The 23,448-nt window shown below is 43.0% G+C and overlaps 1 protein-coding gene across 1 annotated transcript in view; it reads left to right on the top strand.

Annotated features, from left to right (window-relative positions):
• IQCA1 (IQ motif containing with AAA domain 1) overlaps positions 1-23,448 on the top strand; it is a 168,536-nt gene that overhangs the window by 57,717 nt on the left and 87,371 nt on the right. Inside the window, exons 4-6 of the mRNA XM_063115867.1 lie at positions 6,403-6,730; positions 9,146-9,265; positions 13,052-13,243. Of these exons, the coding sequence (XP_062971937.1) occupies positions 6,403-6,730; positions 9,146-9,265; positions 13,052-13,243 (640 nt within the window). The remainder of the gene's footprint in view (positions 1-6,402; positions 6,731-9,145; positions 9,266-13,051; positions 13,244-23,448) is intronic.

Below are 23,448 nucleotides of genomic sequence, written 5' to 3'. Positions count from 1 at the left end.
AAAAAGGTTCTACAATTCCCAGCACTCCCAGCTAGTATGGCTGGTTGGGGCATGCTGGGAGTTGTAGGATTTTTTTTCTTTTCTAATCACCCTAAATGGTCTTGCGAGTAATTTCTAAGAGGTAGTAAGGGAAGGGGGAGAGAATATGGAGAGAAGGGCTTTGGGCTACATAGGATGAGAACCGTGCCTGCCGTGAAAGTGCTCATCTTCCTATTTATCAACTTTTCAAGGCTCCTGAAATGTTCTTTGAAATAAATAGAACTTGACTTACCTCCCCATGTTCTCCTATCTGCCCCCTCCCCTGAGAACTAGCTTATGATACATATGAATTATTATTCCATCAGTGTGCCTGACATTGGTTCCTTTCATGACATTGGTTCCTTTCCCCACCCCAACCTGTTTTGCTTGACTATACAAAACCACTATCTAGGGACAGCGGATGAAGAGCGGTGTGTGTGTGTAACTCTAGAATAGTTCTGGTAGAAAGAAAACGCTTCAGATTCCTTCCCCAAAACCTTACCTTTCCCATGAAGCCCTGGGTAGTAGGATTCATTAGTCCTCAACCCCTATTAAAACTAAGCCTAAATTGATGTGAACTCAGTCTTCCCTTGCTCCCCTCCCCGCGAAATGTTATCCTGTGCCAAATTGCGAACTGCGGGAGGGGCAAGGACATCTACACCAAGTAGGATATTGCGCTATGAAAGCGGTATCTAAAAGGCAGGAGCCACACCAAGCAGGATAGAGTGGTATGAAAGTGGCATACGGTATGCATCACAGACTAGCAGAGTTGGAAGGGGCCTACAAGGTCATCCAGTCCAACCCCCTGCTCAATGCAGGAATCCATCAATGGGCCCCAACAGTTGTCAGTGCACTTCAATACCATTATAAAGCAGTCCTGTGGCTCCTGCCTTTTATATACCGCTTTCACAGTGCAGTATCCTGCTTGGTGTAGATGCGGCCCTTGTCTCGTTCGTTTTAAAACGTAAGGCATGTTGATGGCGCGGCGTAGTAGTAAGGACGTCTGGCCCCGGCTTGTGCCTGGGAGGGCAAGGGAGCCCCGGGAATAGGGCGCCGGAATGGCAAATGGAGGCCCTTCCTTGCCAGCTGCCGCTCCAGCCGCGACCCCCACCCCATCTGTCAGGGGTGCCTTAAGGTGGGTTCCTGCGTCGAGCAGAGGGTTGGACTCGATGGCCTCACAGGCCCCCTTCCAGCTCTACTGTCCTATGATCCTAGGGTTCAAACGCGAGGACAGGATTCCAGGAACCTCAACCCAATTTATTAGCGCCAAGTCGCGACAGATCGTCGGAACCAGCTACCGACCGAAGCCCTTTGCTCGTTTCGGTTGGGGCGGCAGCAGCTGATGAGAGCCGCCGCCGCCGCCGCCGCAGCCGCAGCAGCAGCAGGCCTCGGCTGCCATAGCAACCGCCCGGGGAGCGGCGAGGCAAAGGACGAGGGCGCCGCAGGTTGGGCTTTGGCCTCGGCGTCCCCGTTGCTAAGGCGCGGGGCGGCGGCTGCGGGAGGCGGCTGCGGCGGCCAGCCGATATCAGACGAGGGGAGAGGAGCCCCGCGGGAGCAGAGGCCCCTCCGCCGCGGTCGTTAAGGGCCCTCGGGCAGCTCTCGCCCCCAGAAGGTTCGGCTCTACCCCGGGGCAAAAGCACCAGCGGACCCATCCCCAACGCGACAAGTCCTCCTCCCTTCAGCAAAGAGGGCCTTGGCCTGGAAAGCTAAAGACCCGCGAGGAAGGAGTAACCGTGACCATGTCCCACAAGTAAGTAAGAAAGCAAACACCAGAGCAGTACGAGATTTGCAGCGCTGCAGCCCTGCGCGTGTCTGCCCGTGTTGTATTCAGTTGCTGAGGATTTCAGCCTAGAAGATGGTTAATAGGTGAGAAAACCACCAGGAAAGCTGGAGGTAGAATGGTTTCAGCTTTGTTTGTGGTAGAGCCAGCCCTAGTTCCCTGTAAAGAAGCCTCCCGGTTTACTCACATATTATCTTTCTGGTAGAGAAAAACATGATTAAATACAAAGATATATAAGGCCCAGTACAGCCAAAGTTAAGCACTTCTGAAGCCCGGTGATGGTAATGGGAGATATGTAATGCTTAAAACTCTTCCATTGAAATCAGGGGCACTTAAACGTGCTTAACTGTAGTTTGGTAGGGTTTATAGGTTATAAACCTAGTAGTTTGTGGTAAAGGTTCATGGTCCAAGCTACACACAATCTTTCCCTGGAAAGCAATCACTGAATTTTTTTCATCCATATAATATCTCAGTTACCACACTAATTAATAAATTTTATGGATTCCTGCATTGAGCCGGGGGTTGGACTCGATGGCCTTATAGGCCCCTTCCAACTCTACTTTTCTATGATTCTATTTATTTATTTATTTATTATTACATTTTTATACCACCCAATAGCCGAAGCTCTCTAGGCAGTTGATAGATTGATTTTATTAAGTTATGAGTATTAACTTGATACACTCATAGGCCATAGCTAGACCTAAGGTTCATCCCTGGATCGTCCCGGGGTCAAACCTGTTCATCTAGGTGACACACAGGGGATCCAGTGCTCAGGCAGGGGCGAACTCTGGATGATCCTAGGATAAACCTTAGGTCTAGCTGTGGCCATAGTTTCTGGAAGAGTTTGATGATTCACGTTCCTCAGAAGTGTGTGCCATCCTTTGCATCTCTGCCCCTATACTGGGGGAGGCATGAATATGCCTCAAAGACTAAGCCCCAAAGCCATCAAAGCATAAGGTTTTCAGGTAAACGAATAGGTCTGAGTGAAAATATTCTCTACAAGGAATCTGTTTGTAGAAAGTTATGGGAGCACTGAGAAAAAGACTATATGAAAAGATGATTATGACGCATTTTTGCTGCTGTCTTCGCCTTATTTCCATGATTTATAAAAATTCACCAAAGTTTCCCCTTCTCAAATGATTGTGCAAAGCTTTTTTACTTGCCTTGTCTATAATACAGTTAAGATGGAGTATTTGTTTGTTATACTTCTACCCCACCTGTCGACTCCTCAAGAATCTTAAAGTTGGGTTTCAATAAAATCATATAAGCAATAACAGTAATAGAACCATTTTCAACAATCCTGTCAATTAAAGTTCACATTGATAGCAGCAGTAATAGCATTAAGACAGAACCACTACCACTTAACTGTCACAGATCAAATGTTTTCTGAAGGAGAAGGTTCACTTCTAACCTCCTAACGGCCTGGAAAGATTGAGTAGACGCAGATCTGCCTAGAGAATTCTACAGGCTTGATACCATCTCCCAAACAAGGAGAAGAAGAGGATGAAACTTTTGAGAAACAAATTGCCAGTGTTTCAAGGAAGTGTGATGTAGTCATGATGAGGAACTTCAATTACCCCAATATTTGTTGGGAGACAAATACTGTCAAAAGCAGCCCTTCCAAGAATTCCTGACATGTATAGAATTCAGAAAGTGGAGGAAGGAACTAGAGGATCAGCAATCCTTGACTTGATATGGACCAATAGGGATGACTTAGTGGGTAAAGTTTCCCCACTCTGGGGGAAAGTGACCACGTCATACTTGAATTCTTGATTATAAAGGAAGCAAAAGAGGAGTGTAGCCATACATGTACTCTGGATTTTAGGAAAGCTGATTTTAATAAACTCAGAACTATGATAAGTAAGGTCCCATGGCAAGTGAGCCTAATGAGAAAAGGAGTGCAAGATGGGTGGGAGTATTTAAAAAAGGAAATTTTAAAGGCACAATTACAAACAATTCCAACAAGGAAAAAAAAATAGAAGACGACAGAAGAAACCAATGTGGCTCTATGAAAAGCTTAGAGATGACCTGAAAACAAAAAAGGATACATATAGGAAGTGGAAGGAAGGCCAGGCTAAAAAAGAAGAGTACAGACAGGTAGCACAGAAGTGCCGAAATGGCATCAGGAGGGCTACATTATATGCTTTTAGACGCCAGGTGAAGACCTTTTTATTCTCCCAACATTTTAACAATCTATAAATTTTAAATAACATGGTTTTAAATTTGTAATTTTACATTGCTGCTGTTTTTATCTGGTTGAGCTTTTACATTGTATTTTATATTATGGTTTTATACTGTTGTTTTATATTTTGAATGGTTTTAATTTTTGTGAACCGCCCAGAGAGCTCCGGCTATTGGGCGGTATAGAAATGTAATAAAGAAAGAAAGAAAGAAAGCTGAGAATGAGCTGAGATTAGCGAGGGATGCTAAAAGCAATAAAAAGGCTTTCTTCAGACATGTGAGTAGTAAAAGACAGAGGAAAGAAATGGTGGTTCAACTGCTTAATGAGGATGGCAAATTGATAACAGATGATAAAGAAAAGGCTGAAGTGCTCAATTCCTACTTTGGCCCAGTCTTCTCCCAAAAGCCGGTCTATGACCCTCCTGGAAAAAGTGAAGCAGAAGTTGAGGGGGCAGGATTGCAGTTTGAGATTGATAAACTAATGGTCAAGGAACACCTAATTTCCTTGAATGAGTTCAAATCTCCAGGGCCTGATGAACTGCATCTTAGAGTAATGAAGGAGGTAGCAGAAGAACTCTCAGAACCACTATTATCTTTGTGAAATCATGGAAGACGGGTGAAGTGCCGGATGACTGGAGGAGGGCTATCGTTGTCCCTATCTTCATAAAGGGCAAAAAGAAGGAACCTGGGAACTACAGACCAGTCAGTCTGACATCCACCTCTGGGTAAATTTTGGAGCAGATTATAAAGAAGTCAGTCTGTAAGCACCTTGAAAACAATGCAGTGATTACTAGAAGCCAACATGGATTTGTCAGGAACAAATCATGTCAGACTAATTTGATCTTATTTTTTGATTGGGTAACCTCCCATGTAGACTGTGGGAATGCTGTAGATGTAATATATCTTGACTTCAGCAAAGCTTTTGACAAAGTACCACATGATATTCTGATTAACAAACTAGCTAAAAGTGGGCTAGATGGAACAACTATTAGGTGGATTCACAGTTGGCTACAGAATCGGACTCAAAGAGTACTTATCAATGGAACCTTCTCAAACTGGGGGGGGGGGTAACGAGTGGGATACTACAGGGCTCAGTCAACATTTTTATTAATGATTTGGATGAGGAGGTGCAGGGAACGCTTATCAAATTTGCAGATGACACAAAATTGAGTGGGATAGCTAATACCCTGGAAGACAGAAACAAACTTCAGAATGATCTTGATAGGCTGGAGTGCTGGGCTGAAAACAACAGAATGAAATTTAATAGGGATAAATGCCAAGTTCTACACCTAGGAAATAGAAACCAAATGCACAGTTACAAGATGGGGGATACTTGGCTCATGTGACTATGCAGGGGAAAATAGCACCATGTAACGAAAGCGCTGAAAAGAGGCAAGCTCTGGTGCTTCAGAAATCATATAACACTTATTAAGGCTCTTTCTCTTTAAACTGGAATTGAACGGGATAGCCTGACAAACAGAGGACAGTCCTCTAGCTGTCCTTCAAAGAGGACACATGACCATCTTATGTGGCCAGATGGAAAAGAAGACAGAGCTCCTGCATATTTAATAATTGTGTAGGTACTTGCAAGGTACAGCTGGTTAAATCCCTTCTATCTAGACAACTATTACAGATGCAGGAGCCCTTTCCTCTTTTACATCTGGCCACCCTATATAGGGCTGCTGAATGTGGGCCTAATGTGATTAAACAGAATTCCAGATATATGCACTTCAGCAACCTCGTGCTTCGCTTACTCTATACACATGCCTTAACATAAAATCATACTATAATGTTTGTTGAAGGAGAGGCGGATATTTTTGCATAACATTCCTACCTAAATACAGTATATGTTAACGACAATAATTCACGTTCTGTGCCTTTAACACCTGCTTAATCTACAGAAGGCAAAGCTTTTCAGGACATGGATGTAAACTTTGTCATTACTAATGTCTGCAGATCAAGCTGCTATTAAAGGCAGAGGAGTAGGGACCAGTAAGAACTTGGCAACCCTATCCGAATCAGTAGCAAATCTGTTTTAACATTTAGCCTGAGATGCCACTCTAATTTAGTATCATCTTCGTTGAAAGAATAGGATTAAAAAAATAGAATAACTTGATATTTCATTGTAATAAGGATACAGATTGTAAAAACAAACAACACTGTCATCTTGCATGATGTAGTGCGAGTAGACTTCTAACATAACTTCTGAATGCTACTTATCTGAATTCTTTCCTAAATGACTTTAGTGGTATCATGATACCAAAAATAAAGTAATTAAGCACCACACTGCTATTAAACTGTTTAGATCTTGATCTAAATGGTGTTTACTTCTGTGTAGACATGCATAGGATTGCACTGGCAGTTGTATATTATTTAGTTCTCCTTTTAAGAACTAAAGTGTTCTCCCCCTCCCTTCCAATTAGCACTTACAATAAAATATGGGCTGAAGCTCAAGAATCCCTCAACAGTCTGTTGCAGAAAGAGATAGAAGAAAAAGCCCAAAAGCCAGTGAAAGATCGCCTGGCAGTTTTTCAAATGCTCGCTACTTTCTACATCAAATATGTGCAAATATTTCGCAACTTGGAAGCTGCCTATGACCAGATTGTTCACCCACAAAAGCGCTTAATAATTCGGCAAATACTGGATGGAGTAATGGGTCGTATCTTGGAATTGAAGAATGAAATGGTAGAGCTGGAGTACTCTGAATATCATTATTTTGATGATATTTTACAGGATCTTAAGCTGTCCCCTGTAAGTATGTTTGCTTTTTTTTGTTTAAGAATACTTCTGTTTCATAGAGTCCAAACCTGAGATAGTCTAAAGAGCTGTTTACTTTATTTAAATTACAGTTATTTCTGTTTATCTCAGTGGACTATTCAATGAGTGCTTTTATACATGTGTGATTTATTGCACGCTCGTGATTGGTCACTCACAGAAGTTAGCAGGTCCTTTACACAATGTCATCAACCTCCAGGATGTCTCCTGGGCTTTCCCCCCATTATCCCATTTTCAAAACGATTGGAGATAACACAAAACGGGATGTTATTCCAATCTATCAGCTGTGTGAAATGCCAGCACAGCACTATAACGACAACGCCATCTAGTGGCTGTAAATTGAAACACATAAAAACATAGAACGTGCCAAGGAAGGACTTTCATTGATTCAGTGTGTATCCTGTGTAAAGTAGCCTATTGTAATCCATCAAAGAAACTGAAAGCAGAAAGCCCTGGTAAGGATGCAAGTTTTTTTGCTTACTGTAGAGAAGCTGTTATACTTATTGGCACTTCTAGTCCAAAATAGAACTTATTTTCCACTCTGATATCCAATACAAAATTAATAGGGTTTTCCCCATGGAGATGCTGAGTCCATTTTCTATTCAGTGAGCCCATTGTCACAACCTATTGAGCAGTCTACTTGGCATCCCGCTCTAAGTCTTACTAAAGTGATTCAAGCACTTGGTGTGGTATGCAAAAAAAAAAAAAAACTAATACAACTTTCAGCAGGAGGTCAGCACAGATTAACTCTAAACCATGGCTGCTATATGTAGAGAGGATTGTAAGAACAGGTCACCTTCACTTACTATAAAAGCAAGCACACACTGTGTTCCAAGAATCAGGGAGGAGTTGATAATTCCCCAACAAGGATTTTGAGATTCATGGATTTAACTTCTTTCTCTCATACAGCTCCACCTGTTGCCCACTTCAGGAACTGTACACAAGCCTGTACACACACCCAGATACACTGTAAATGCAGGAGCGAAAGGTTCAGTTTCGACGCACAGAGCTATCTTTGCAGAAGGTAGCTCCAGGAACCTCCAAATGGCTCTTAGAACTCCCCTGAATTCAAAAAGTAGTCCAGTGATTAGATGAAAGAGATTTTCACAGGGGTGGTTGCACAAGAAATTACATATGTATATCAGTGATGTTTGTCTTTTGAAAAGCTCTCACTGTTAAGAAGCTGCAAAATAATGTCACAATCCTGCCTCACATGCAGAAATACAAACAACCCTAAGTTTAGCTAGCATTGACCCTTGTAGACTCTGCATTCAGGCATAAATACAACATATTGCTTTGCATCAAAGAAAAGGTTTACCTAATTTCTAGACAGCATTATGAAGTTTACAGCATCTTCATCCATGGTTATCTCTTTCTTACCTGTACTGGCAAGTTACCAAGTGAGCATTTCTGAGTGGATTTCAGGCTTAAGTTAAACTTTGGTGTCCTGCAACCCAGTATGATAGTAAAAGCTCTCTTTCCATCAGTAGATTGTACTTCAGAATTTCCCACCCCTCACTTTCCTCCTTCCCTAATCCTTTCTGCACCTAGTTAATTTTCACCAGTGAAAATATATTGAAGTGTGTATACCTGTATGCACAAATTAAATACAGGGATAAAGAGGTGGATAGGTAACACCAGCATAAGAGACTGATTGGGTTTGGATGATACAATAGTCCAAAGTTGATTAAATAGTCCACAGTTGACTATTGTGTCATCTGTCAAGTATTTTCCACACAACAGTTGGTTATTTCCCAGAAATAACCAACACAAACAATGTTCTATTATTATTTAATAATTAGATAAGCATGTGTAGCACATTTTCAAGTGTTCATGCTTCACACATACTAACAGTTTGCACAATCAAAACAACCACAGTGGCTGAAATAATCCCTAGCACTACCTGGGCATGGCTTGTTGTACATCCAAATGCAGGTAGAATAGCTGATTTGAGGGGGAAACAACCCTCAAATATCCCATGGCCTGTTGTTGGGTTATTTGAGTGTTGTTTCCCTCTCAGACAAGCCATGCTGTCTGGGTTCAGATGACACGACAAGCCACACATGGGTGGGTGATTATCATAATGGGACCTGGCACGCACCCCTTGTTTGGGTGTGTGAACTGGCTCCTAACCTTGTTGATTTTTAACCAATTTCCTAGCCAAGTGCTCATTCAGTGGAACGGTAACAAAACCAGTTTAGGAATTCTGAAAGGATTATACGTAAATTAAATAAATTCAAGCAATTGTGGAGTAATAGCTCACAAAATATTATAAGCATCAATCATTCAGCACTCTTGGAAATACATCTTGAGCACTTTTTGCATGTCTGGAGAAAACGTATTAAATGAATGGCAAACAAGCTTACAGAAGTATCTTTCTCCCTCTAATAGGAAAATATTGAAATCCCAATTCCAAGGTATTTTATTAAGGAGAAACTAAAGGCATTGAAAGAAAGAGAAAGAATCCTCGCTCAAATTATGTTTGATGCTGGAATCTATGATGGCGAACCTGTGAGTATATCTATATAATCAGTCCTGAGATAGCCCTAGATTCTGGAGCATCCAGGCAAATGCCAGGATCCATTCTCCTTTGCCAACTTTGCACAGCATCCCCATTGCTATAGAAGTGCTGGATCTTTGGATAGATTCTTTTGTGATAGCAACTGGAAGTTATCAATATTAGAATTAATCATAGTATTGATTAAGGAAATTTCAGGGCCTAGAGAGACATCATATTTGGGCGGACAGCTGTAGAGAACTGGTGGCCCTGGGGCTGTGAGGACTAATCAAGAGACCCTCTATCAGTGGTCCTAATATCCATCTCCTGAGTCGTAAGATCAATAAGCATTTCAGTGTTAGACTGTTCTAAAACGTTTGGTCACCTCTTCTGTGTTGGAGAATACTGATCTGTGGGTTTCCTTCTGGGCATCTGCTTAAATAATGGTGTTAATAAGGAAGTTCTAAACACCCTTTTAGCCTTCTATCTTTGGATAGAGAGAAAATTCTGGGATTTGTAGATAATCTTTCTAGCTGAGTTGATAGAACTGAAGTAGAATTGTGACATGATTAAGGAGGATATTGTCAATTGGCTGCATGAAGTTGATTACAATGGCAGTGTCAGGTATTGTTGAATGTAGGTAGATGTATTAGGAATAGTTTGAAAATGTCAAATGTCTCTACAAGCTTATCTCTGTCAGAAGTTCCCACGGGAGTAGCTTGCTCACTCCCTGTCTCAGCCTTGAAGCTGCTGGTTCTCTGGGAACTTGGGAGTGTTTTGGAAAGGTGGGCCGCTGTTTGGGAGTGTCACTCAGATTGTTTCATCATCTTAGTGGGTGGAGCAGTCCCGCCCTGTTGGCACATGGGTATGGTTTACAGGTCAGAGGACCTGTCTGTCAAGTGGCTTTGAACAAGCCTTTAAATGCTTGTGCAAGGCTGAAAAAGCTTTGCTAGGTTTCATCTCTCGACACACGGCCTGAAATCCCTCCTGCTTTGGATTCCATCTCTGCTTGAGACTTTGAAAGCACTCTGTACATGGACGCTTTGCTATTTGGACTTTGGATATCCAAAGAAATGCCATGAAAAGTACTGTGAAGTTTTTCATAGACTTGGACTTGCATTTGCTGTGGATCATTGTGTGTCCGGAGGGGGGGGGGCTGACTCAGGTGGCAGGGAGTCCCCCTGGAGCTAACGTTACATGCAGGGGAGTTCCTGTGCCTGAGATATTCCCTTCCCTGTGATCATGCCTACCAGGGTCAGTTCAGTGTTTGGCAGGCTGGGATTGACTGGTGTGTGATCTTTCTCTCTGCCCGACTCAGGTGGCAGAGAGTTGCCAGTGCTAAGCAGAAAGAATGGGTCTCCTGTGCCTGGGTGCTTTACCCTCCCCGTGATCTTGTTTTGGCTTTAGTCATGAGTTACCAGCTTATTCAGTGTCTGGAGAAGCTCCCTTGGGATGGTTTGCTCAGCCTTTCAAGAATTCCCCTGCCTCCCATCCTTTGTGATTGCCTGAAGCATGGAGCCTAAAGTGTTCTGACCGTCATTCAGCTTTAAATGTGTTTCTGGAGTGTGTAACCATTAAGCCTGTTGCCGTGAGATTTCCCTGAATAAAAGAAGTCTCACTGATGTGAGTGTCTTATGTCAGTTTGCCAGCACGTGTGAATGCCAGAGGGAACGGGCATGCACACGACAGGCAGTATCCTAGACAGAAGTTCTTTCCATTTAGTTTTATTATTTACTTGTTTGTTACATTTATATCCTGCCCTTTTCTTCCTCCTCTCCCTTTTATCCTCACAACTCTGAGAAGTAGGTTAGGCAGAGAGTCAGTGACTGAACCAAAGTCACTCAGTGAGCTTCTAGTTCCCACTAGAGTCCAGTTCTCCCAAGTCCCAGCCCAACACTGTAACCACTATGCAAAACTGACTCTCACTGTTACCCACGCTAGTAAATTGTAAGCCCCATGAGTCAGGGACTTGTTTTTCGTGCCACTTTATAATGCGTCATATAAATGAATGGGGCTGTACAAAAATAATATTATCATACAGTCTTTTCAGATGGTGGTTCAGGCCCTGAATTGCCTTGGAACCGAAGTGCTTTCTTTTTCCAGTTACTTATAACTAACATAGCTACATCTTTTATGCCCAGGGTGGAAATATTTGCATGTAATGATGTATTAAATATATCTACTGCTTAATCACAGAGGAATTAAATAGGCAGTGAAATATATTTAGTCACTATCAATAAGCAAAGGTAGCCATATTAGCTATAACAAAAATTTCAAAATCTCTATTAGCGTAATACCAATACTTTTATTAGGCCAACTCACAGGTCACTAAAATGTGCAAGCTTTCCTTTAATGACCAGCCACGGTTTTATTTGCACTTTGTTTCTTTTAAAAATCAATTTTAATGTGTTTTTATTCTGTTTTATCTGTTCACCGCTCCAAAATTTTGAATGGGGAGCAATATATAAATATTGAAAATAAATAAATAAATAAATAAATAAGACTGCCTAATTTGAACACCTGCAACCCCTCCTCCCCCATTTCATTGTAAAACTCTGACTATGAAGACTTCATGACTTCAGCATCAAGTCGGCCTTTTCTTCCCTTTTCCCCCTGCTTTGGAGTGTGAACTTCAGTGACTTCTAATGTTTACCTTCAATCTGAGGTCAGCATTACTGCCCTGTGAGTTCTTCTCTGGCTGGATTGTAATCTGAGCCAAATAACTCCTTCTGCCTGCCTTCCAGGGAACCTGGGAAATGGTAGTTTCAGCAGTGTCTCATATCTATTCAAAGGACTTGGTGCCATGGGAAAACCTCAGTGGCTGCTAGTCGTGATTGCAAATATTAGCTCCGGTATCAGAGGCACTGTGGTTCTGTATACTAGTCTCTGGGGAACATGAGTGGGTGGGTGCTACTGCATTCATGTTCTCTTGTGGGCTCCCCATAACTGGTTGGACACTGAGTGAACAGGATACTGGACTTGATAGCCTTTGAACTGATCCAGCAGGGCTTTTTTTATGCTTTCATGGATGCTACCATATTATTTCAGCAGGGAGAGAGGGTGGGAATCATAGTAATATGACTGCTGCATGCATTTTGATGGACTTTGGTGTTCCTTAAATGTTTCTACAAAGAAGTGGGAAAAGGCAAACAATGTGTACCTGGAATTCTCCGAATGGGTCAAAATAGTCAGGGATGGCTTCATGATCAGCCCACATGCCTTATGTTGTGCAGGCCTGGGATAGTGTAAATGCAGCGCGCTACTCCTTTACAACCAATTCCAAGGAAGCTGTTTTGGCTCAGTCTATTTCCTGAATATTATGAACAAATCTATGCAAACTTAGACAGTGACTCAGAATTAATAGAGAAATATCAGGTTACAGCAAAGGTGACTCCTTTTGCGGATGAAGTGAGGACATGGCTCGATAGACCCGTTACTTGGGAAGAGATAGAGGATGCTGTCTCCTGCCTTAAGCCAAATAAATCCCAAGGCCCAGGGAAGCTAGACTTGCTCCCTCCTTGATGTGCTTTCGGAGGCAGGCAAAAACTTTCTTGTTCCAGCAGGCCTTTGGCAGGCCTAGGACTTTTAAAATTGTCATGCATTTCAAATGTTTAAATGTTTTAATATTGGAACATATTTAATATATTTTAAACTTTTGTATATTTCTATTTACAGGTTTTAACTGTCTGTGTTTTAATTTTGTAACGACGCCTTGAGGCTCAGCATTGGACAAAAGGCAGGATACAAATACTACTACTACTAAATATTATTTTTGTCCTACTTCTCAATTTTATTTGCAGAGAAAACATGTGAAGGTCATGGTCTTAGAAGAAGCTGTCAGAGCAATTCAAATAGCAGAGCGGGCTCGGCAGGGCCGACTCAGGGCTACCTTCATGAAGCAGATCTATCTTGAGGAGAAGAGAGAGAGGCTAGCCAGACTCCTGGGTACCAAAGCCCTAGATTTGGATGCTGCCGCCGTGTGTGTTCAAAGGGTAAAGTACCTATTTCCACAAGAAATACATGACTGTGAAAATGGAATAAATTACTATGGGCAAAAGAGATATGATCATCTATATTTAAATAATAAAGGAGAAGCTCTCCCCACCCTAGCCTGCTTTGTAATTGGCTCATTCTTTCAAAACTTTCTCAGAGCACTCTTGGGGAAAGCTAAGGGTTATTATGAGAGGTCTTCAAGAAAGTTGGAAAGACTGAATCTGGGGAAGCTCCTTATTCTGCTGTCTCCAGTCTCGCCGCCCCCAAACATGTGAGGAGGAAACTGGTCTGGATGCAGCCAGCAAACTTAGGGGTGAGTTTTTTGTTCCTCCTGACTCAATGGTTAAGACAGGAAGAATTGAAAACTTTAGTTCCCAAGCTCCTTAACAGCAATAGATAACGCAAAACCTCTGTTGCTGTGAGACTTTCCAAACAGCCCTTTCCCCCACATCGCACAGATGAATTTGAAGTCGAAGTCTGGCACTAAAAAGCCTCTAGGAAGGCCTGGAGCTGAGTTTATTTATTTTTTACATTTCTATTCCACCAAACAGCTGAAGCTCTCTGAGCTTGTTACAGGTGAGACATGAAGTTTGTGGGACTCATCTTATAACAAGCTTCTGAATCCCTCAACTAAGAGGCTCAGTACCACAAATAATTTAAATGAACAGTTTCATTTCATTTCTTTAATAAAATGGCATCAACTCTGCCATAAAGGCAGAAGTATTTGTAATTTTAATGTAGGTGACAAGTGTCGATTGCCAAAGATATTCTAGTCAGTTATCAATCTTAAGTAAACGAATATGCCCACCCAGTGTCCAGGAAGCATGAGAAAGCTTGTCAGAGTTCACGGAAGGTTGTTTGAGCCATCAGGGTCATGTCTTCTAATTTTCTGTCTAGGAGTATGTTAAATGAAAGAGGAATACCCCCCCCCTTTTTAGGTGAAAAATAGGAATTGTGTTACTACCTACCAAAAGATTTATTATAGTGCTTTCCAAGACATTGGTTGGTATAGAACAAAGTTGATTTAAGCATAACGCAAGGGCGGGGAACCTCTACCCTGTGGAACATGTGCAACCCTTAAACTGTTGCAAACCCAATTGGTTCTTGGTAGAATTTTGAGAATCTTCCTAACTTTCACTTAAAAACAAACAAAATTGCCCTCATAGTTGCAGAGAATGTGTAATGGGAAAAAGGTCCAGCAGGGTTCTTAGTGTCAATCAATGGAACCATTGTCTCATATTGGATTATATGGCCAATGCATGCAAACACCATGATTCTAAGCAAATATGCATGAAAGTGAAAATGCTTTTGAGTGAAAGCTTACAAAGTTCCTTCAGATCATTAAGTTCTTCATGGTCTCTACTCATCACACATATGGGCTCGGTGCTGCGCAGAGCCTCAGTTCGGGAAATGTTTCTAGCTGAGCATCATTTTGGTGGGAGCCCTTCCCCAACCTCCTACTACGCATGTCCCTAGCTCTTCACAGAGTGCAGTGACTCTTGTTCTTGCTGTTCTATCTGCTTTCTAGTCTTTCATTGGCTTTTTCTCTCTGTATATAAAAAAAGTAGAATAGTTAGTGTTTTTTCATTGGTTCACGATCTTTGATAGCTGTAGGGCAGAGGCATATGTCCTTAAAATCACCATTCCTCAAGTGTGTGTGTTGCAACGTCATGTTACCCCCCCACCCCCATGGATGGATGTTCAGTTTGCCATTTTTGTTCAGGGGAGGCTCCTATAGTGGAGGCCTGTCCCCAATACTAAAGCTTTACTGAGCAGGTGTGACGTAATCAATTTGACCACTTAAAAGCAGTCATTGGAGGAGTTGGACGCTCAAAAAAACCCCATCTACATGCAGAATCAACCAGCCCGACCACTGCCTGCCTCGCCAAGTACATCAGCTCTAGCCATGGGCCGAATGTACCCACCTGCTCCGGATGTTTGCTGACGATCTCTGCTGCGAAAAAGCAGTACACCGAAACCAACTTTAGAAGCTCAGAAAAAGAAGCATTTAAAAAAATCTCATGAGTTAGCACCTAAACCTTCTTTACCTCTAACCCCACCATTATTGGTTTCACCAATACCGACACCTTCTGTATCGGTACTGATATTGGGACTGATGAAGACAGCCTCAACATCTGAGGGTGAAATTAAGGACCCTTCTCTGGCTTGAGAAAGGTAAGCCCTCTGTCTCAACCATGAGCACACCCTTCCCACCTAGAAAGGAATGTCAATACCGAGAAGACTCCTGAATTGATAAAACAGGACATACTGAAGGTCAGAGAGAGATGATACAAGTGAGATATTTGCGAGAGGTTTAGGTCACCGCTACATGGTGCTACAAGAATGGAACAGGGACTGCTCCCTACCACCATGTAGGACCTATTAGAACATAGGAGCCATGCTGGATCAGATCAGGGGACCATCTAGTCCAGCACTCTGTTCACACAGTGCCCAGTCAGCTGTCGACCAGGGACCCACAAGTAGGACACGGTGCAACAGCACCCTCCCAGCCATGTTTCCCAGCAACTGGTGTATACAGGCTTATTGCCTCTGATTTTGAAGTTATACATAGCCATCATGACTAGTGGCCATTGATAGCCTTCTCCTACAGGAATTTATCCAACCGCCTTTTAAAGCCATCCAAATTGGTGGCCATCACCACATCTCGTGGTAGTGAGTTCCATAGTTTAGCTATGCGCTGTGTGAAGAAGTATTTCCTTTTATCTGTCCCGAATCTCCCATGAATCAGATTCTTGGGATGACCCCGGGTTCTAGACTTATTGGAGAGGGAGAAAAATGTCTCCACACCATGCATAATTTTGTACACCTCTATCATGTCTCCCCTTAGCCTCCTTTTTTCCAAGCTAAACAATCCCAGCTGTTGTAACCTTCCCTCATAGGGGAGATGCTCCAGCCCTTTCATCATTTTAGTCGCCCTTTTCTGCACTTTTTCCAGCTCTACAATATCTTTTTTTAGGTGTGACCAGAACTGTACACAGTATTCTAAGTGTGGTTGCACCATTGATTTGTATAAAGGCAGTATGGTACTGGCAGTTTTATTTTCAATTCCTGTTCTATTAATGCCTAACATGGGATGTTGCCTTCTTTACAGCAGCTGCACACTGGGTTGATATTTTCATCGATCTGTCCACCACAACCCCAAGTTCTCTTTCTTGGTCAGTAACCGCCAGCTCAGATCCCATTCGGTTATTCTTGAAGTTGTTGGTTTTTTACCCCAACGTGCATCACCTTACACTTGCTTACACTGAATTGCATCTGCCATTTGGATGCCCACTCTCCCAGCTTGGAGAGATCCTTTTGTAGCTCCTCACAATTTTTTTTGTTTTAACCACCTGAAATAATTTGGTGTCATTAGCAAATTTGGCCTCTTCACTGCTCACTCCTAATTCCATATCATTTATGAACAAGTTGGAAAGAATTGGTCCCAATACCAATTCCTGTGGGACTCCACTATTTACTTTCCTCCATCAGGAGAATTTACCATTTATTCTTACTCTTTGCTTTCTTTTCTTTAATCAGACTGATCCATAAGAGGACCTCTCCTCTTATTCCATGTCTACTAAGTTTATTCAGGAGTCTTTGGTGAGGGACTTTATCAAAAGCCCTTTGGAAGTCCAAGTAAACAGTGCCCACCAGATCACCGCTGTCTACATATTTATTAACATTCTCATTGCGACAAGTAGCAGTTGCATTGAGATTTAGAGGTGTACTTTGACTGGGCACAATATCTAAGAGCTACTTCCCCTAAGTACCATCTACCTCCATCAACTACGATGTCTTGTCCTCTTGTAGACAGTTCTTTCTTGCTTCCTCCTCTGGTGTTACCAAGATCTACATCTCTGAGGTTTGCCAAGAATGGGGCATCCTGGTTGGATTGTTTCACCTGATCGTCCTTTATTACTGGCCCCTGTTTCAGTATAGTGGATGCAGAAGGATAGAAATCTTGGTCCCGGAGATGTGAACTCACTCTGGAGATGACAATCAATCAGACTCAGCATTGTAGCCGTCACCCCCACCTTCTATATTGTCTCAAGACGATGCCATATGTACCCTTCCTATCAACACTGTTACAAACAGTCAAACTATCTTGGAAGGCACTCTCATCTGGGATGCCATCAATGCGTCTAAAATCATTGTTTTGTGAACCGCCCAGAGAGCTTCAGCTATTGGGCGGTATAAAAATGTAATAAATAAATAAATAAATTGTTTTATTTATTTATTTATTACATTTATATCCTGCCTTTTTTTCTCCAAGGAACCCAAGGTGGCATACATAATCCTCCTCCTCTCCATTTTATCCTCACAACAACAACCCTATGAGGATTGTTGGATGGGCTGAGAGTCTGTGACTGGCCCAAAGTCACCCAGTGGGTTTCCATGGCTGAGTGGGGGCTAGAACCCAGATCTCCTGACTCCCAGTCCAACACTTTAGCCACTGCACCACAGACTACTTGTTCCAGGACCAAGAGAAGGACGCGAGATTCCTCTTTATACATCCTTGTCCTAACTCAATTATAGTAGAGTCATCTTAGGGCAGGTCACAAAACATGCATGCTTCACTGGCAGATAAGGAAGGTCATAGCCTGGGCCTACTGGGGCAATGAATTTATTCTTTGGCGGCATTGGGACTTTGGGTACCTAATTACCAGGCTACCATGTCACATTATCACTTGTGTTCTTATGGGAGAAGATGAACTCATTATGTGGCTATTTTCCCAATGACCAGTGGGAGCTGATGGGAGTATTCCAGGTGGAGGCTTTAAAGTTACCCAAACAACAAATTAATACAGCAAGGCATCAAGTGGACTGTGAGGCCAAGCCTATGGCCAGTGTGGTAGCACTTCAGAGGCATGCGTGGCTGCGCTCAGTGGGAGTAGCACCTGAAGCCCAATCCTGCATTGAGGACCTTCCCCTTGATGGGGAGGGACTTTTTAATGCGAAGACAGATGAAGCCATAGACACAATTCAGAAGGCTAAAACAATTTGCCAGGAAAACGAGGCTTGTTCAGCTGCAACCAACTTACAAGCCTTGTCGATGATTTCACCAGCAGACTCCATGCTAGTCACAACAACCATTGGATCACAGTTTTCAATTTCAGCGTCCTCAACATCATAGGAAACCATCTTCAACTGGCTGATTCGGACAGTCCTGTGGAAAGTCCAACAATGTCTTCAAACAGCAGCTTTGACTCGACCCATCTTTTTCTTTGTCCCACTGCCTGTCCCTCCATCGTTTGAACTATTCTATCTCATTTCCTGCCAAACTGGGTCACAATAACCTCAGACTTTGGGGTCCTGACCATAATCAGGATACAAGATAGAATTTGATGTCCTCCCTCTGGTCGGTAATATATGAGTCACACACACCCCTTTGGATGTGCTAGGAAATAAGATGGAGTCTCTGCTGAAGAAAGGGTCCATTCAGCATGTTCTACCATATCAACCTACAGACACCTTTTTTCCTTTTACTTTGCAGTACTGACAAGGGATGGTGGACTTCAGTCAGTCCTGGATCTCAGAGACCTAAATGAGTCCATCAAGGTCAGAAGGCTCCGAATAACCACTCTGATTATGATCTTATCACGTCTTTGCCAGGGAGTATGGTTTGGGGCAGTAGATCTCAAGGATGCCTTTTTTCGTATTGTGATGGAGAACTCACATCAAAGATATTTCCAGTTTCTCATCAGTTTGGACATGTTCCAGTTTCTGATCCTGCTATTCAGTCTAGCCACCACTCTGACGGTGTTCACGAAACACATGGCAGTGGTATGTGCATATCTTCGGATCCAGGGCATCAAGATTTATCCCTACTTGGACGATTGGGTGATCTTTGCATATGTACGGAAGCATGCCATCCATGTGATAGTGGTCATTTGGATCTTTCTCTTCATTGATTTCTCCATGAATATAAATCCACACTGACTCCAACCCAGGTGATTATTAGAACACAGTTGAATTCCATATAGGCTACTCATATGTCTCATAAGAGTGTGCTATGATTCTTGGCAACCTTGCAGGCAATGTATATTACCAGAGCAATACTATGGCATTCACAATCCAGCGTCCACTTGGACTGATGGCAGACACGGTCTCTGGAGTGGCGTGGGCGCGCCTTTGAATGCGATTGTTACAAGGTTGATTCCTTCATGCTTTTGTCAGTACTAGCAATGTTCATCGGTGTCCCTCAGTATAACCCAACGAGATTGCTTGCACACTTCTTTGGTGGATATTTATTTATTTAAGGATAGACTTACACAACCTTCTCCAGGGCACTCCTTTTGTCTAACTGACACCAACTTGAGTGCTCGCTACTGACGCCTCACTCCTAGGACGGGGAGTGCACTGTGGTCCGCTCCATATACAAGGCTTATGGACCAAAACAGAGGAACACCACAACATCATCGTCCTTGGATTGTTGGCCATGAAAGCGGCTCTGTATGCATTCAAAAGAGACCTTCAGAACTAACATTTCAGGTACTTACCGACAACAACACGGTAGTTTGGCACCTAAACAAACAAGGAGGGACGTGCTCATCTTGACTAGTCGTGTTGACGCTTGAGTTTTTAACTGGGCTATCCCCCGGGGGATTGTACTTATGGCTCTTCATGTTGTTCAAGTGGACAATATTTTGGCAGACTTACTGAGTCAGACTTACTTTTCATGCCACGAATGGCAAGTGGCTTATTTGGTTCTCCTCCTTCTATTCCATTGTTAGGGGACCACATCAGTGGACCTATTTGCAACAGTACAGAACATGGCATGCAACAGATTCTGCATAAGAGTGGGGATAGGCAGATTGTTTCTGGGGAGTGGGTCCATAGTACCATGGATAGGAAGTTCTTCTAACTCTTAGCACCATTTCCACTGTTGATGAAAGTACTAATGAAGATCAGAATAGAAGGCACAGATTGCATCCTAATTGTGGTTTGCTCCACTCTTCAATCTAGCCAGAATGGAGTTCATTTGCTTGCCACTATCCAAAGATCGGGGGTCGCAATCAGCATCCAGACCTATCCACAGTCAAATTAACAGTATGGAGAATTCGTCGGTGAGGAAACAGCTGTCTCCTGAAGTGCATCTAGTTTTGAATGCTGCTAGGAAACCAGCAACAACAACAAATATGCCAGTAAATGAAAGGTGTTTAGCACTTTTGCTAAAACCAGTGCGTTTGACCCAGTTCCGGGTTCAGTGGATGGCATTCCTAGTTTTCTCTACTCACTTTTTCAGAAAGGACTCAAATATTCTTCAGTTCAAGTCTGTCTATCTGCAGTCTTGGCAAACTGTCCTCTGATCCAAGGATTTTCAAAATTTACACATCCAGTTGTTCAGCAGTTCTTGAGAGGGGTAAGAAATCTTGCACCCCTGATATAGGTACCAGTTCCCCATTTGTCAGTTGTTATTAAAGCCTTAACTGCAAAGCTATTTGAGCCTCTTGCTACCATAGACCTTCGCTTTCTTTCATGGAAGATCACCTTTCTTGTACCTATCACATTGGCATGGAGATTACATGAGCCGTGTGCTTTACGAAGCGATTCTCCCTATGGCATAGGGCTAAAGTGGTACTCGGTTCAGATCTAACATTTCTCCCAAAGGTGTTTTTGGATTTCAGGGTAAACCAAGACATTGGCTCAGTTCAGACATATTAGTCAATGCAGTGTGAAAACTCCACTCAACAGTTGAGTGTTTAGGGGGTACTTCCCGCACCAGATGTACTAACTCCACTGTTGTGTGACTGTGGGCTACTGTGGAGTTGAGTAAAATCCATTGCGACGTTTGATTGACAGTTCCTCCATCCTCTCCTCTCCTGATCGTATCCCATCAGCCATTGCTCCAAGAAACCAATCCCAATAGCTCTCCTAGAGTGGCACTCGCTCCTTTCGCTGCTCTTGCCAGGGAACTCTGTAGCCAGTGGGAAAAGTCAATGCAATGCAGTACAATGGAAAACTCCACGGAGCCTGCCACACAACACGTGACACAACAGTTGTGCAGGAAGTCTCCTCTGCACAGCATGAATATTCTGCGTGGAGCGTTTTCCAAAAAAACTGCACTGTTGTGTGGAGTTTTCCTGCCAGACAACACATTTCTAAACAGTGGTGTAAAAACTCCACCATGGAGTTCTAAAATCATTGTTGACAAATGTGTTGTCTGAACTGAGCCATTATTTTACCAACTTTTTTCACTCTCCATCTCTGCATGCTTTAGATGTGAGTCAGGGCTTGTTATTCTATAAAACTAGAACTGAAGTGTTTTGTAAATCACAGCAACTCTTTATATGTTGTAGAGGAAAGTGTCACCAGTACCATCCCAGAGATTTACATCCTGGATTTTACATTTTATACAACTCACATACTTCGGGCTTGAGCTTTCGAACCCAATTAAAGTGCATTCGACATGGGGTGTTGTCACATCAACACCTTTTGGGTGAGGGGGTCTTGCTACCTGATCTCTGCAGAGCTGTAACATGGGCACTCCCTTTGACTTCCATCACACACCAGAGACATAATGTTCAAGCTTGAGAGGATAGCAGATTTGCTCATGCTGTTCTGTCATTGCTTCTTCAGTGAGAAATCACTGTGCACCAGCCTGCCTTTGGTAAGTCAGCTTGTCAATTGTCCATATGTGTGATGTGCAGAGACCATGAGAAAAAGGCAGGTTGCTTATCTGTAAATGTACTTCAAGTGGTCACCTGTGCATAAACCCACCCACCGTCCCCACCTTGATGTCTATAACGATAACAAGGTGTGATCTCTGTCCTCGGATCTGAGGCAACATTAGGCAGTCTCAAGGTACTGAGGAATTGGGCGGGAACCCCTAGGGACATTTGCTCCCAATGAAACGATACTCAGCTCTAGACGTTTCCCGAAATGAGGCCCCACACAGGAAGAGCCCACGTGTGTGAATGCACAGTTGACTACTCGAAGAACTACAGTTACTGGGAAGCAACCTGCCTTTCTTAAATCTATACATATCCTTCATTATTTTCCTTCTGGATTTCAAAAGCAAGTTTGAGTAAAAAGGAAGCAACTTCAATGATTTTGTTGTTTCTTTACATAACATAATATATACATCATCATCATCATTTTATTTCTTACCCGTCTCTTCATTTTGATCGAGGCGGGGAACAACAGTCAATATAATATACATAAAATACTGATTAAAAACATAGTATACATTGTTAAAACATCCTAAAAGCTGCCTAAAATTCCACTGGATTGGCCTGCTGGAAGAGATCAGTTTTTATAGCTTTCTTAAATGCTAAAAGACTGTTAAGTTGACGAATCTCCTCCGGCAGGCCATTCCATAGTCTGGGAGCAGCAGAAGAGAAGGTCCTCTGGGTAATACCTGTCAGCCTAATTTTGGCTGGCTGAAGGAAATTCTTCCCAGAGAACCTGGGTGTGCGGGGAGGATTATACGGGAGAAGCCGATCCCTCAGGTAGCCTGGACCCAAACCATGTAGGGTTGATAACCAAGACTTTATACTTCGCCTGGAAACTAATTGGCAGCCAATGAAGAGATTTTAAAACTGGTCACCCCTAGGTGTACCGGTGACCAGCCTGGCTGCCATATTTTGCACTAGTTGAAGTTTCCGGACTAGGCACACAGTTAGCCCTATGTAGAACGCATTGCAGAAGTCGACCCTCGAAGTTGCCAGTGCGTGCACTACCGTCTTTAGGTCTTTCAACTCTAGGAAGGGGTGCAGCTGGCGTATCAGCCGATGCTGATAGTAGGCACTCCTGGCCATCGCATCTGTCTGGGCTGTCATTTGAAGCGACAGATCCAGAAGCACCCCCAAGCTGCGAACACAGTCTTTCATGGGGAGTGTAGCCCCATCCAGAACTGGTTGACACACCTCCAAACCCAGGTTCCGGCCTTTGACAGCGAGCACTTCCGTCTTGTCTGGATTCAGCTTCAGTTTGTTTTTCCTCATCCAGCCCATTACCATCTCTAAGCATTCATTCAGAGGAGACACACTATCCTTAGCTGACGCTGTTGTCAAAGGCATAGAGAAATATATTTGTCCAAAATTATATGAAATAAGAGATAGATACTGAAGGATTAAAAAATGTATAGACGATTCAAATGAATTCACAGAATGATCGCATCATAATTACTCTGTACCACAAACTGAGCAGGAAAGGTTGAGACCACTGCCAAAAAAGCCAGATGCTAACCTGTTAATGA

This window comes from Elgaria multicarinata, chromosome 2 (assembly GCF_023053635.1).
Source record: "Elgaria multicarinata webbii isolate HBS135686 ecotype San Diego chromosome 2, rElgMul1.1.pri, whole genome shotgun sequence".
NCBI classification, from domain to species: domain Eukaryota; kingdom Metazoa; phylum Chordata; class Lepidosauria; order Squamata; family Anguidae; genus Elgaria; species Elgaria multicarinata.
Note: the sequence above shows the minus strand (reverse complement) of the source record. Positions and strands in the feature narration are given on the sequence as shown.